At 37.8% G+C, this 15,000-nt stretch overlaps 2 protein-coding genes across 2 annotated transcripts in view; both read left to right on the forward strand.

Moving 5' to 3' along the window:
* LOC122353861 (G protein-coupled receptor 137Ba-like) overlaps positions 1–15,000 on the forward strand; it is a 1,117,577-nt gene that overhangs the window by 775,966 nt on the left and 326,611 nt on the right. The window lies entirely within an intron of this gene.
* On the forward strand, positions 2,816–6,911 carry LOC122353844 (protocadherin-20). The gene is made up of 2 exons (XM_043251729.1): positions 2,816–2,983; positions 3,620–6,911. Exons 1-2 carry the CDS (start codon positions 2,933–2,935, stop codon positions 6,215–6,217), a joined length of 2,649 nt encoding a protein of 882 aa, XP_043107664.1. The 5' UTR covers positions 2,816–2,932; the 3' UTR covers positions 6,218–6,911.

A 15,000-nucleotide genomic window follows, 5' to 3' on the forward strand; every position in this document is an offset into this window, starting at 1 on the left:
ATATTATAAAAATACATAAACATATTTCAGTTCCCCTTTTTTTTAGCAACTTCATTGTGTGCGTTCATCAATTCCGTCAGTATTTCTCAGTAATGTATATAATGTATAATGTATAATAACCCTGGCCTAAGGCTTCTTAGATAAATCTGTTTATTAGCGGTCTGAAGTGCAGCGTGTTTATCTCGTGGCTGTGAAGTGAAAGCTTACGAGCAGTGACAGATATCTGGTGTCGCAACCCTTTCTGTAACTGACTGAAGGAACGTATCCCGGCCTGCAGCTAAAACGACAACCGACGCAATTATAGCCAGTATTTATGTAAGAGCTGTTTGCTCAGGTGATATTTGAGCTCATTCCTGCTTTGTGGTTTTAATTTGTGGAGGTAAGATTTCACCGACATCGTTTCACAATCATATTCATGACTACTCTAATAAATACAAGAGCTGGTTTGCAACGTTGTGACGCTTCATGTTTAAACGCACGCGAATGCAAAACATATTTAAGATCTATTTTAATTTTAGTTCTTTTTGTCATTTTCATTTTTAGCTTTTTACTCATTTTATTTTATTTCGTTTGAGTTGTTTTAGCACTTTGGGCGGACAGCTGAAAGTTGACGCAATTAACTTTAATTACATTTTTATTAAATACAATTTTATTGCAATATTTTAATGGTTTTAGTTATCTATAAAAGCTCTGGTGTCGACGTTTTGCACACTTTCAGGGAAACGCTTGATAACTAATTACTAAAAATGCACAAAATAAAAATAAGATATACTGAATAAGAGTAAATATCGCCTCCCTGAGATTTCTATATTTCTGCAGAAAAACTGAAAGGCATTTGTCCGTCCATAACTTGTTTCTATGCGGTTATGAACCTAACTACCAAACACTACGTTCTAAGAACGCTTTTCTAACGTTGTCCTTTAGTCACGAATATGTTCTCGGAATGCAAATGTTTAGGAACATTCCATTTTAGAATTTTGCAAACGTTTTGGGAATGTTAGTTATGAACGTTCTCTGAAAACTCTGAAACGTGCACAGTAGCATCTTTTAAAAATATTACACGAACAGCCAGCAAAATTATTTTGGAAATGTTACATAACATTGTGGTACAAACGCTTTGAGAACATTCTATTAACATTACTTGAGGACCTAGCCATCGTCAGCGCTGTTGTAGTATCACTGACATAATATTGTACCTTATCGATATTTAATTCATTTTTATTTGTGCATTGTCCGTTTGCATTTTAATTAAAAAAATTTTTAAATACATTTTCAAAAATTCTCTGAATGTTCTTAAATGCATTAATGTTGTCAAACACTTAACTGCATCCAAAATAAAAGTTTTTGTTTAAATGTGTACTGTGTATATATAAATACAAACACATACATGTATATATAATATGCTGATTATATTAAAAATATATTACATATAAAATACAATAATGTAAATATATATATATATATATATATATATATATATATATATATATATATATATATATATACACATGTATATATATATATATATATATATATATATATATATATATATATACATATATATATATATACATACATACACACACACATGTATATATATATATATATATATATATATATATATATATATATATATATATATATATATATATATATATATATATATATATATATATATATATACTGTATGTGTGTGCATTTACATAAATATAAATTCATATATTATGTAAACAAAAACTTTTATTTTGGATGTGATAAATCACGTGCACTAATTAAACCTACAAAATGTTAGGCATCCAACTAAAGTCAGTAATAAAACGCTTCCTAAACGTTCTTTTAATGTTCCCGGAGGAACACAGGGCCGAACCCTGAAGTCTGAAGTGATTTTCTGCTGTAGATAAGGCTCAGCTGTTTCCTCCCGAGACAAAAGCATCAGTTTCGAGCATCATGTGACGCGAGGTCTTATTTAAATGGGATTGTGTGTAATCAGAGCTAAAGCTCGTGCTCTTCTGTGTAGCGACCCTGCTGACGTCAGAAGGTCAATATGTTCTCAATCACGGCCGGCATCTGTCGAGGAGGTTAAAAACGCTCAGATTAAGGCGAGTTGATTTGGTGAAGGTTCGGATTCTTCCTTCTGTAATCCTCACTTCATCAGCTCATGGAAAGCAAGGCGCATCTCGGAAACGCAAGGGTTAATGAGAAAAAAAAGGGGGTTTAAAAGACGCAGCAAATAAACAAGTGTTTGGTAATTGTTCAGCAAGTGTTAGAGAGACAAAGAAAGTGAGTCATATTTACTCTCAGCTTTGCTGAGTTTTATGTAAATGGAGGATTAATGTAATCTGAACCGCAGGGCTCTCTTCTGCTTCCCTTCCAACACTATTGCTTCGTTACAGCAATGCTGATCATCTGCACTGTCTAATTACTCACACGCTCTAATGCACATTTGTGTCTACAGTACATTTGATCAGGGTTAACTCTTTAAACCCTAAAGAAAGGTTTACAGGCTGCATAATCATACACATATTTAGCAGCCACTTTTTGATAATACCACAAATGGGCAGCGCACAGAAAAAAATTAATTAGTCAAATGCAATTTAGAGTATACGCACTGTCAAAACTATTCTTTTCAATGCCAATGCTTTGATAAATAAATCATTCCGTCCATTTAAACGTCTAAAAACACTTAACTTGCATACGAGTTGTTCGTGGACACGCCTCCCGGCTCCGCGTCAACGCCGGTTGGTCGCGCCGGGCCTCATTAGCATGCGGTGGGCGTGTCCGCGGCGTGTCTGTCAGATGAATGAGTAGAGCGCTTCAGTCGCGCATCGGACAGCGAGCGAGAACCCAGCCGCTCACCGGCGCTCAGAATGCGGCTGCTACTGTGAACTCATCCCGCTCCCGTTCCCTGTGACGCCAACACTGAACGGGAAACATGTGGAACACTAAAAGAGGAACCTGCCTGCACAGCAAAGGAGAGTTATGGGTAAGTTTCATACACTGCATTTATCTTGACTTAGTTATCCTAAGTAGTAAGAATATCTTTATAATATCTTTAAATGATATAATCTAAAAATGATTATTTTATCCAGTGACTTATTGGATACGTGAGGTCTAATAAGTATTTGGAAGAATTGTAGCCTATTTAATAACTTTGGATCGTATTGTTTTATGTTCTAAACAAATTAGAAATAACGATATTCGGTGATTGGTGAAGCACGTGTGAGCATAGTGTCTTGATTTCGTTTGCATGTTCATTGCAGTGCAGTGCAGCCATATTTTCTCTCAAAATAGCTTTAATAGTTCAAATAGTGTATGCCACCACTCTCATCCAAATACATATATAGTTTATAGTTTCTCTGTCTCTCTATAAGACGTTATGGTTATCATGGTAAAATATTGGGTGATGGTGAATGTGGATTTAGTCCAATCGTGTTCCCAGCGCACACATACAGTAATGTTAAACCCAACTGCTTCTGATGTGCTCAATGAATCATTTATATGCAAAAAGTATATACAGCTTCCATGAGCATTCGATTCTAAACTGATGCTTTTTTTTGTTGTTGTAACATGTACCTGTGTTGCATCTTATAAAATAATTTTTTTCTGTTATTTATTTCAGGGTTTGTTCATCCTCCTCTTGTACACCAGTCCCCTCTCCTGCTCGTCAAATTTCAGTCACCTCATCTATAAGATAAAAGAAGGATTACCTAAAGGGATACTCATAGGGGCTATCGGTGCAGACTTAAAATTGGATCTTTCTGTCAATCCTCCTCGCTCATTCAATCTGGAGCTAAAGACGGCCAGCCAGCAGTACGTGAATCTGAATAACACGACGGGGGAGCTGTTCACATCTGCCGTGGAGATCGACAGAGAGGCTCTGTGCGCGGAGTCCCACGAGGGCCAGGGCTGCGCAATCTTTCTGGACGTGCTGATCCTTCCCCAGCAGTACTTTCAGCTGGTTAAGGTTAAAATTGTTATCGAGGATGTGAACGACAACCGCCCGCATTTCCCTGTGGACGAAATTAGGGTGTCTGTGCCGGAGAACGCACCTGTTAATGCAAGGTTTGCGGTGGAGCAATCGGCGGTAGATCCCGACATCGGGATCCACAGCGTTCAAACATATTGGCTCGTTAATGACTATGGAGTTTTCACATTAGATGTAGAGGAGAACGAAGGAGGCGAACTGACGCCCTTTCTCATCATCACTGAGTCTCTCGATAGGGAGACGCAAGCTGAGTATGTTACTGACATTATAGCCGAGGACGGAGGATCTCCGCCGCTTCTAGGCACCGCCACTTTGAGGATTATAATCACGGATGTCAATGACAACTGCCCCAAGTTTACAGAGTCGCTAGTGAACGTTACACTTTACGGAAACGCTACTAAGGGCATGCAACTGGCTCGCCTGCAAGCCTACGATCCAGACGAGGGAGACAACGCTTTGATCACATACGCCTTCAGCGAACGGGTCACCCAGGAAAGCAGAAACCTGTTTCGTTTGGATAAAAACACTGGGGTCCTTAAACTAGCTGGAAACATTGACAACAACACCGGAAAACTTTACAAGCTAATCGTGCTCGCCAACGGGCCGACTTGTATTCCGGAAGTTGCGACAGTTACCGTCCACGTCATCAAACAGCTGTCCGGGCCCCCGGTGGTTATCCCACGTTACATTGCTTCAGAGAAGGACGGAGTTGTGAGTTTAAGCGAATCCGAGCCACCTTTTTCACCCATTGCTTTTTTTACTATTAAAAACACTGAGCCGCAACAGAAGATAGAGTGTCTTCTTGAAGGTGCAGGTCCGTTTAGGCTCGTACCGTACGAGAGGTTTAAAAACGAGTACCTGCTTGAGACCACAGAGCTTTTGGATTACGAGCAGCAACAGGATTATGAAATGGTTGTTGTGGTACATAACTCTCGAGGATTAGTAGTTAACACCGTAGTGAAAGTCCACGTGTTGGACGTTAACGACAACGCTCCGGTTTTCAAGCAGTCTTTCATTGACGTCACTGTGGAGGAGAACAACCCACCAAATACTTTCCTTGCTCAGCTTCAGGCCACCGATGCAGACAGCGAAAGTCGAGGCGAGGTGTATTACCTGCTCGGTGCCGACGCTCCCACCATTTTTGACTTGGATAGGTCAACTGGGGTCCTGACAGTGTCCACTTCTCTTGACCGAGAGGAAAAGGAGACGTATCGTTTCATGGTGCGAGCCGTGGACCGTGGCACGCCAAGAAAGGAGTCAATCGCCACGGTGATTATCAGCGTGCAGGATCGGAACGACAACAGCCCAAGGTTCATCAACAAGGACTTCACCTTCTTCGTACCTGAGAACTTTCCAGGTTTTGGGGAAATTGGCGTTCTTACCGTCACAGATGCTGATGCTGGGGAAAACGGCTGGGTGGCGTTATCAATCCTTAATGGGAGCGACATCTTCGTGATTGATACCGGACGAGGAGCGTTGCGAGCCAAGACCCCTCTGGACCGCGAGCAGCAGGGAACGTATTACGTTTGGATCGAGGCAATTGACGGAGGCGAACCTGCTCTTTCTTGCATCACAATGGTCACTGTTCTCCTGCTGGACGTCAACGACAACCCTCCAACTGTTCTCTTCCCTCAGTCCAACCAGTCGTACATGTTGGTGCTTCCCAGCACGCTTCCGGGTACGTCTATAACTGAGGTTTACGCGGTGGACCGGGACACGGGAATGAACGCTGTTATTGCGTACTGCATCATCAAGAGAACGGATGGAGAGCCGGGCTCGTTTGACATTGATCCCTACACGGGAAACATCACCCTGAGGAAAGCCTTGAGCAATCGAGGCCTCTACAGTTTGTGGGTCAAAGTCAGAGACCACGGTCAGCCAGAGCTCTACTCTACCGTGCTGGTCAACCTGTTCGTGAATGAGACCGTCAGCAACGAGACCCTCATTCAGAGTTTGTTGCCTAGAAGTGTAGATATCGACCACGGTGAGCTTCCTCCAGATAAGGAAGGAAGGAAGGGAGAACAAGTGCCAAATCTGTGTGGCGAGTATAAAGTGTTACTGCTTGCTTTGACGACCACCTGCTTGGGATTGTTTCTGACCGTTGTGTCGTTGGTGACGTACATTTGCTGCAAGAGAAGAAAACCGAAAAAGAAGAGGTTAGACATTGAGATTCCTTTAAAACTCAACCACGAAATGGTGGACAAGAACCCAATGGAGATTTCAAACATCTGACACTGCTCGTACTGCCCAAATGAATCTGTTTACAGTGTGTTTTGTGCTTAATCTTAATAGCTCTCAAGTATAAGATTTGAAAATACGATGTATATATTGTGCATACAGTATGTTTTATAACTATGGTGAAATCTACAAATATAAATATATATATATATATATATATATATATATATATATATATATATATATATATATATATATATATATATATATATATATAGATCACTGCAAAATATGAAGATTTTGCTATTTGCATTTGCCGCCCAACATGCTTTTAATGTAATTTATCTTACGATGGTGCCCTCAGCAGTGTGTTGTGTCAAATTGTCAAACCTCTTTTATATGCCTGTCTCTGAAGCCCAATGCACTTCTCTACAGGAACATTGTTCTCCCCGTAGAAGGCAGTTTGGAAGGAGGGTATGAAAAATCAATGCTGCATTGATTCCTCAACTGTTTGTCAGTTATTAACAGGAGTTGTTGGACGTTTTGTGTTTTTTGTAGGATACTAGGCTGGTGTGCAATGTCCTAACGAGTTTCTTGGTTCCTCCAAACGGTTTGTTCAGATCTGTTTGTGACGACTTTTGCGCACTCCGCTCAAAAGCTTTCCTAAAAGCAGCTAAGGCTACATTTCTCTGATCTCATTTCTGTGTAAGCAAAGAATTCATGAACATTAAAGTGCTTTATTTTCTTATTAATAGCTTGGATATGATTTTCTTTCATGAATTATAGACTAAACCAGTATTAGATGTGGACATGACTCAGCAGCTGTGTTGCAGCAGTCGTTGCTCAAAAAGTTAATCTACTAAAGCATTTAGTGGATTAATTTAATCATAAGGAGAGTTCAAAAAACATCCCAGTGGTTGATCTGACTGTGTCTATATGCTGTTTATACAGGGCTGCTTTCTTGGAATGTGTTTGTGCAAACATTTTGGCAATTTTCTTTGGAAAAGATAAAATGCAAAGAGTTATCTGGAAAATTGCTTATCAGTCTTCAAGGTAATTCAAGATATAGTAGTGTGCTGCTGGTGCCAAAAACAATGCAAGAGATCTTGAGCTATTATATTCTAGTAAAGAACTTTCGGATATGTTTATCAACACATGAAAGTTGATGTTAATTTCACCATAATCATGTTCTTTCAAGCAGATAGCATTACGATTGCATTATTCGAAGAGCCTTTTGGTTGTGATGTGGTTGGCATCCCATTCTGCTCTTTTTAATCCACCTCTTTGTGTCGGACCAATAAGATGGCTTCTCCAGTGTCCCGACCCATCACAGAGGTCATATCGGGAGTGTGTGTTCAGCTTGTCATCGCTCGTGGAACACCATTCAGCTCTCTAAAAACAGACAAGCACGGCATGGCCACTCGCCACTTCTATTATTCTCAAAACCAGTTCGGTTTCATTTTTCCCTTTCTCTATCTGGAACTCTCTGAAACGCTTACAATGGAAAGCAGTCATTTAAAACCACAAGAAGCCGAAGGACAGATAGTGTATCGAGGCTTTGCAGTGCACAGGTTGCGAGTAGGGACTGTCACTTGGGGTCAGGTTCACCGCTTAATCTGCTTACTTCACCAGCAACATGTGTTCACAAACCAGCGGGAGACTGAAATCCACCAGCATTTAAGAACATCTTCATCTGTGGGTCAAGATCAAGCTTCAGATTAAAGTAAAAAAATATATTGCACATGATTAAATTCTTTGAAGTTGGCGGTGTTGGCAATGCCAAGGTCATGGGTTCGATTCCCCAGATAATTAGATAATATATTCCCCAAATAAACTGTAGCATGCCTTAGATAAATCATGCAACTGCATAAAAGCATTACTGTAGTATGGAAACCAAACTTAATAGAGCCTTGACATTGTCAGTGATTTAAAGTGACCAGAAATCATTTATTTTTAATAAGTGTGAGCAGTGTTGGCTTATTTGCATAAAGTTAAACCCTTCTCCACATTGTTGCATCAGCAATGGAATTTGAAGTTGACTTTCTGACAAGTTATTCAAGTTCAAAGTCAACTTCACCATTCAATGTTTTGATGAGCAGCATGAGTTCAAAGTCACATAAACAGTATATAAAAAGATTCTTTGATTCTCAAAGGAGCATTCGACTTCTGTCAAACTATGCCACTCGCGGTATAGACATACAAATATCGGCTGAACTGTTTCAGAAGTCACATCACATTAGCTCCGCCGTCTCCACTTCCTGACGCGACAAAATCAAAATGGCAAAAATAAATTAATTTAAAAAGCTTTAACTTTGAAGTAATTCCAGATTTATTTTAAGGAAGTGTGAAGGATGCTTGTGCAAAACTCAACACCATAATGAAGGGTGTTGCTATGCAGTTTCTAAGGTGTTCTGGGATTTTTTTTTAGTGTGTTTAGTGCGCTATGCAGTTACTATGCCATTGTTATGTGGTTATTTACTGGCCCAACTACATTTATATTCAAGCTTTTAAAAATGCAAAGTGACATTGCGTTTACGTTTTTTCAAATTTTCTCTGGGAAGCGAACCCGTGATCTTGATGTATGTAGTGCCATGCACTACTGTTTTTTCCACAGGAAAGCCCCAGTGACATTTATGTGATTTGGCAGACGGTTTTATCCAAAGCAACTTACATTGCATTCAGTGTATACATAGAGCTATACAAGCCCCACTGCATTGCAAAAAACACTTTTATCCACTGATATAACACTGCATTCACGTTTGCATTTCATCATGGAAGCCACGATAACTTTTACGCTTTTAACTTACATTTTATTCAAGGTTTACATTTGATCAGTTCATGCATTCCCTGGGAATCAAACCCATGACCCTGGCATTGTTTTGAGCTACACAAAAGCCCTAATTACTTTTAGATTTATGCTTTTAGCACTTTTTTGTTTCCCCCGGAAAACAAACCCATAACCTTGGTTTTACAAGTGCCATGTTCTGCTGTTTGAGCTACAGGAAAATCCTGATTACATTTACAATGCATTTAAAAGATGCTTTCTCTCAAAGGGTCTAAGTTTGATCAATCAGTGCCTTCCCTGGGAATGAAACCCATGACCTTGGCATTGCTAACGGCCTGATCGAACATTTGAAGTACAGAAATGCAAATCAATTAAAGCCTCTAGACATGGTTCGCGTCTCAGTCTACCAGGTTAAGAAAAATAAGTAACGAAATTGTTACGAAAAATAACACGCTTCGGGATCCGATGCCCGTAGCATGGTCTAAAGTTTATGCAAGAACGAAACAAGTGTGCAGCCTCCGAGTGAGTTTTGTTTTCCACCACGACGGGGTTCGATCGGGTCACATTTAATCTGAGCTTTCCTCTGTGTTGATTACTCATGTCACTCTATAAGTATGTGTGTATGTTCTCACTCCTCCAGCATACAATCGGCTTTCCTCTCCGCTTTCCCACCTGGCGTGACGGTTATGTGCCTCTCGTGGCCCCAGACGGCCCTCCGCATCTGCTCAACGCCGACCAACACAAACAGAACATTAGCCCGGAGAAGTACGTCCTGATTGCGCTCGTTGTGGTGATGGAGGACCTGCGAGAGACCCACAACAAACAGCCTCTGATTAATAAAATACACTTTATTCCCCTTCTGCTCCAGCTCTCCATCTGATTGCCGTGAGTTGCGCGGCTACCAAAAAAGAGCTGTTCAAATTTAATTAAGGCTCTTTTGTCCTTTGGGCTTATAGTGTTTAAAGTACAACTGCTATCATTTTTCTTGGTGTTGAGTTTGCTTGCAATATCATTTTCCCAATCTTGGCACCGTAAGCGCTTCTCGAAAACCTGACCAGCATGTTTTTGAAGTGGCTGTTGGCCTTTCCCGACTCTCGACACTGTGTATCATTCCAAATAAAACGATGGCTATCTACTTCGCAGACAGAAGGTACTTCAAAATGACTCACTGCCTCTGAATCATGCATACAGCCACAGATTTACCTTCCAGATTATGAGGTGCGACAATGTGGTTGAATCCAAACCAGAGTCAAATGTGTCGGCGAAGCAGTACATGGAAATGAGTCGGTGGTTATACTATAGTTACACATTTGGAAAGTGCATTTCATTTTGACTATTAAATGACGAATGCAACTGAAAATAATCACTGGCTATGATTCAAAAGTTTGAATGCTCACCAGGGCTGCATTTTTAAAATAAAAAATACAGTAAAAAGTGTAAAAAATGTGAAATATTATTATAAATTAACGTCACTTTCTTTTACCTATATAGACGTTAAAATATAATTTATTCTTGCAATGCAAAACTGAATTTTCAGCATCATTACTCCAGCCTACAGTATCACGTGATCCTTCAGAAATCATTCCGATATGCTGATTTGCTGCTCAAGAAATGATTTCGATTGTTTTCAATGTTGAAAACAGTTTGGCTGATTCATATTATTTGCGGAAAATCGTGATGTTAGGGTTCCTTGATGAATAGAAAGCTCAAAACGATAAGCATTTATTAGAAATAATATTTTTCGTACCAGTATAAACGCCTTCGCCGTCACATGCATAATCGCCCAAAAAAATCTTACTGGTCACAAAGGTTTGAATTATAGCATACAGTATGCATATATATATATATATATATATATATATATATATATATATATATATATATATATATATATATAATCTCCCTTTGTTCATTTACAGGAGGTTCATACCTTACATAAAATACAGAGACAGTATAATAGTAGCATAATCTGATGCCAGCATTTGTAGCAAAGTATTAACATATGCATTTTTTGATAATCAGAGAGGCAACCATAGTCCTACTTTATCGTCAATAAATGCTACTGTAAGTGATCTGATCTGTGCATAGAGGAAAAAATATCTTGAGCATGAAACTGTTTTGCTTCTTCACTGGAAAGCGTGTGTTTTATCTGAACTTGCAGTGTTGTTGATAATCCACTCCTCTCCTGCGCTGCTGAATTATATTAAACCAGTGATTCTTTTACATATTTAAACATCCGTGCTTCCCTCTAGCTCATCACCGTCAGTTTGCTTAAACACCTGAACCTCCGCTCAAGCTCCGGTGAAGGTGCAAACACAGGAAATGACATCAGCCTGACCTCATAACTCACCCGATCTTCCCATCTCTCCGCAAACATGATGTCCGGCCTGCTTTTCTTGGCTCTGCTGAGGGAACGGCAAACATTTCTGTTATTATTTCATTACATTTCATCCGCTAATGTTCTCGTGGAACAGACATGTGATGTGTCTTTTACAAGGATTAATGAGAAACGTTGTTGATGCTCTGCAGTGAATGGGTGCCGTCAGAATGAGCTGATAAAAAGCAGTCCATGTTTGCAAGAAACATATCCATTATTAAAGCGCCACTTTTATTAGTTACGAAAAGTCCATATTTTGGTTTTGGGAGTCCCAAACAACAGGTTGTCATGCATGCAAAGTGAAAAAAAAGCATTTTCTTATAATATGCATTTATTTTAACCTTGCTTGTTCAGTGACTCCCAAATGATTCGCTCAGTGATTCGTTTCTCGATTTAATTTAAAGCAGCGTTTGCTAGCCTTTAAAGCTCCAAAGGAGGCACCCAGAGGCAAAGAACGAATCTGTGCTTTCATTTAAACCGACACAAAAAGATATTCACCCAAATAACATTTCCAAGTCGACGCGAAACAGCTTGAGACTCGTTTCAGTGATTCGGAGTCGACTCTTTTTCCTTTTAGAGAGACTGTAACTTCTTACAAGGTGTGTTTTCGAGGAAACTTTGCAGCTTGTTTTCATTCACTGACACGCTGCATGAAAACGCATATATTTTCAAAAATCCCTCAAACTTCAAACCTTTGCTTTTGTCTGAAATACGAGACGATGATCCATAATAAGGCGTCTCCCGTCACGTCGACACGTTCGTTTAGAGTGCTTGATCTGTGCAGATTTCTCTCCTGATTCAGATGCAACGACTACAAGAAGCGTTATTATGCGCCATTTGGCTTCTCCGTGTGTTTTCCGATGGAGCTTTTTTAATCGGCTCCCATTCTGACGGCACCCATTCACCGCAGAGCAAGTGACCCCATGCCGCGGTTTCGTCTCGGACGGCCATATTTAGCAAACTGAACTGTTTCTACTGCGTGCTAGCGTTTACCCGCGTGCCGTTCCGTTCCTTTGGAAAGTGGCGGATCTGAAATTACGCTCAATTATTAATGGCGTAGACAGCAGGTAATTACTATCAGTCAGGGGCCGATCCCGTTTCCAGATTGGTCTTATAGTTCCTCCTATGCTTTGAATCCAAACAAACGCGGACACACAATGGCTCTCGGGTTTCCGAGTCGCGGGCCGTCGCCGTTATGACACCGGATCCGCCTTCATCTTCTCACTCCTTCAATAATGCATTCAGATATTATTCTCCTCCCCAAAATCTCGGCCTTTGATCTAATAGGTCTTTCAGACCCGTGATGCAATAGAAAATAATCCGGTCCAAGCCTTTTGATCCTCGTCCGGATTACGTTGCTGATTTCTTCCCCCTTTCCCCTTTCCATCTCTCTGGATATAGGTGGAGATGATGGGCTAATTTGGGAGATGTGAAAGCTTTGTGGCTGCTGTCGTTCTCTTGTGGACTGTTCATCCGTTTAGTTTGTTTAGTTAGTCATGTCGAACTTTGTAACCAGTCGACTGCTGGTTATTGTCTGTTATTGTGAGAGAACTGAATAGAGTTTGTAAAGCTGAGGGGAAGTTTTGTTTATGTTGGCCATATTCACACATATAAGCGGAAAGTATTTTCAGTACCTTTTTTATGTAAAAAAAATAATAAATGTTATTGTGGATGCTGTCTCCTACCAGTGTTTAAAAAAGAATAAATATTCAGCGTTTGTGTAATGCAATTGTGGCTTTTTTTTCAGTGCAATCACGGCTTTTTCTCATGATTTTAAATGATTCTGCGTCACGATTTGGAGGGTTTCTCTTGCGCTTATTAAATTGTTTTGCATAATTCTAACGTTTTATTGGACAATTTTGACGTTTTTACGCTGTAAAAGTGTTACTTCTGAGTGTGTATCGCATAATTCAGACTTTTTTCTTGCGATTTTGAGTATGAATTGCTCAATATTTAACAATAACGCAATAGCTATCATTATTATCATTAATAATAATAATAATAAAATGTAATTATATATAATCTAAAATATAAATAAAGATGTAAAAATTAAAGTGTGTGTGTATATATATATATATATATATATATACACACACATACATATATATACTGTATGTATACATATATATACATATACATACACATATATATATATATACACATATATACATATACATATACATATATATATATACATACATATACATATATATACATATACATATATATATATATATATACATATATATACATATATATATATATATATATATATATATATATATATATACATATATATATATATATATATACATATATACATATATATATATATATATATATATATATATACATATACATATACACATATATACATATACACATATATATACATATATATATATATATACATATATATATATATATATACATATATATATATATATATATATATATATATATATATATACACACACATATATATATATATATATATTAGTTTCAAAAGTAAAAATAATAAAGAATAAAATCAAATCTAAATGTATCGCACAATTCTGACTTTTTTTCTTTCAGTTCTGTTCGTATAGCACAATTTTGTCATTCAACTAAATTTTTTTCTCGCAATTTTGCCATTCGGATAAAAAAGTGTGAATTGTTAGATAAATCATTTATCTGTTCACGTCTGATGCTGTCACACTAATCAAGGTCTGCCATGTTTTCTGCCAGATAAATACTGCTTTGATACACGAATCATCCATTTGATCCAATAATTAAATATTTAAAATATATTTCCCCACATTTCAACATCTTTGCAGTAGTTTAACTTCGACTGTTTTCAAATCTGTGTAATCTTTTTCTGCCCGGTCTCTCTTATATATTAAATAAAACAATTCAGTCCCGGTGCGGCGTTTCACATCTTCCTTTGTGTGGAGAAATATTTAATTAAACGCTGCTTTATTTAACTTTCTATTGTTTTTTTTTGTGGTATTTAGTGTCAGTTTATGTAAAGTTTTTATTCTGTCAGTCTAATTAATAACACAATAGCTATAATAATCAATAACACAGTAATAACACAATAATGACACAACAAAAAATTATTTAATATAAATTAAATTTATTTAATACATTTAATTTTTATTTAATATAAATTAATTTAATTTAATAAATGTATTAATTTTTTTATTTCATATAAATGTATTTAATTTAAGAAATGTATTTAATTTTTATTTAGTATAATTTTTAATTTATATTAAAATTTTTATTTAAAATTAAAAATTAAGATCAGATAAATAATACCTCGATGGCATCAAATATTTAATTTTATCTAACAGCCACATATTTAATATTTAGCCTAAATATATATTTTCTTCAAATAAACATCACTGTTTCATGACAACATACTGCTAATGAGATAAAAGTAAGTAAGTATCATGACTTTATCGATGACTGATTTTTCAACAACAAACTATAACTAGCACACATGCAAATATTGACCGGCATCAAAAGAGCTTCTCATCCCATCAACCTCAGTGCGTTCATAGCTTCTCATTTACATAGTAATGATGTTTTGTGGATTTCAGATGCATTATTCACTGTTTCCTAATGTTTTATTTTTCTCCGAATCTCTCTAAAGGCGCACTTAAATTCTCACGGGAGAGAAAATGCCTGGCGTTT

The sequence above is a fragment of the Puntigrus tetrazona genome, chromosome 11 (assembly GCF_018831695.1).
Source record: "Puntigrus tetrazona isolate hp1 chromosome 11, ASM1883169v1, whole genome shotgun sequence".
NCBI classification, from domain to species: domain Eukaryota; kingdom Metazoa; phylum Chordata; class Actinopteri; order Cypriniformes; family Cyprinidae; genus Puntigrus; species Puntigrus tetrazona.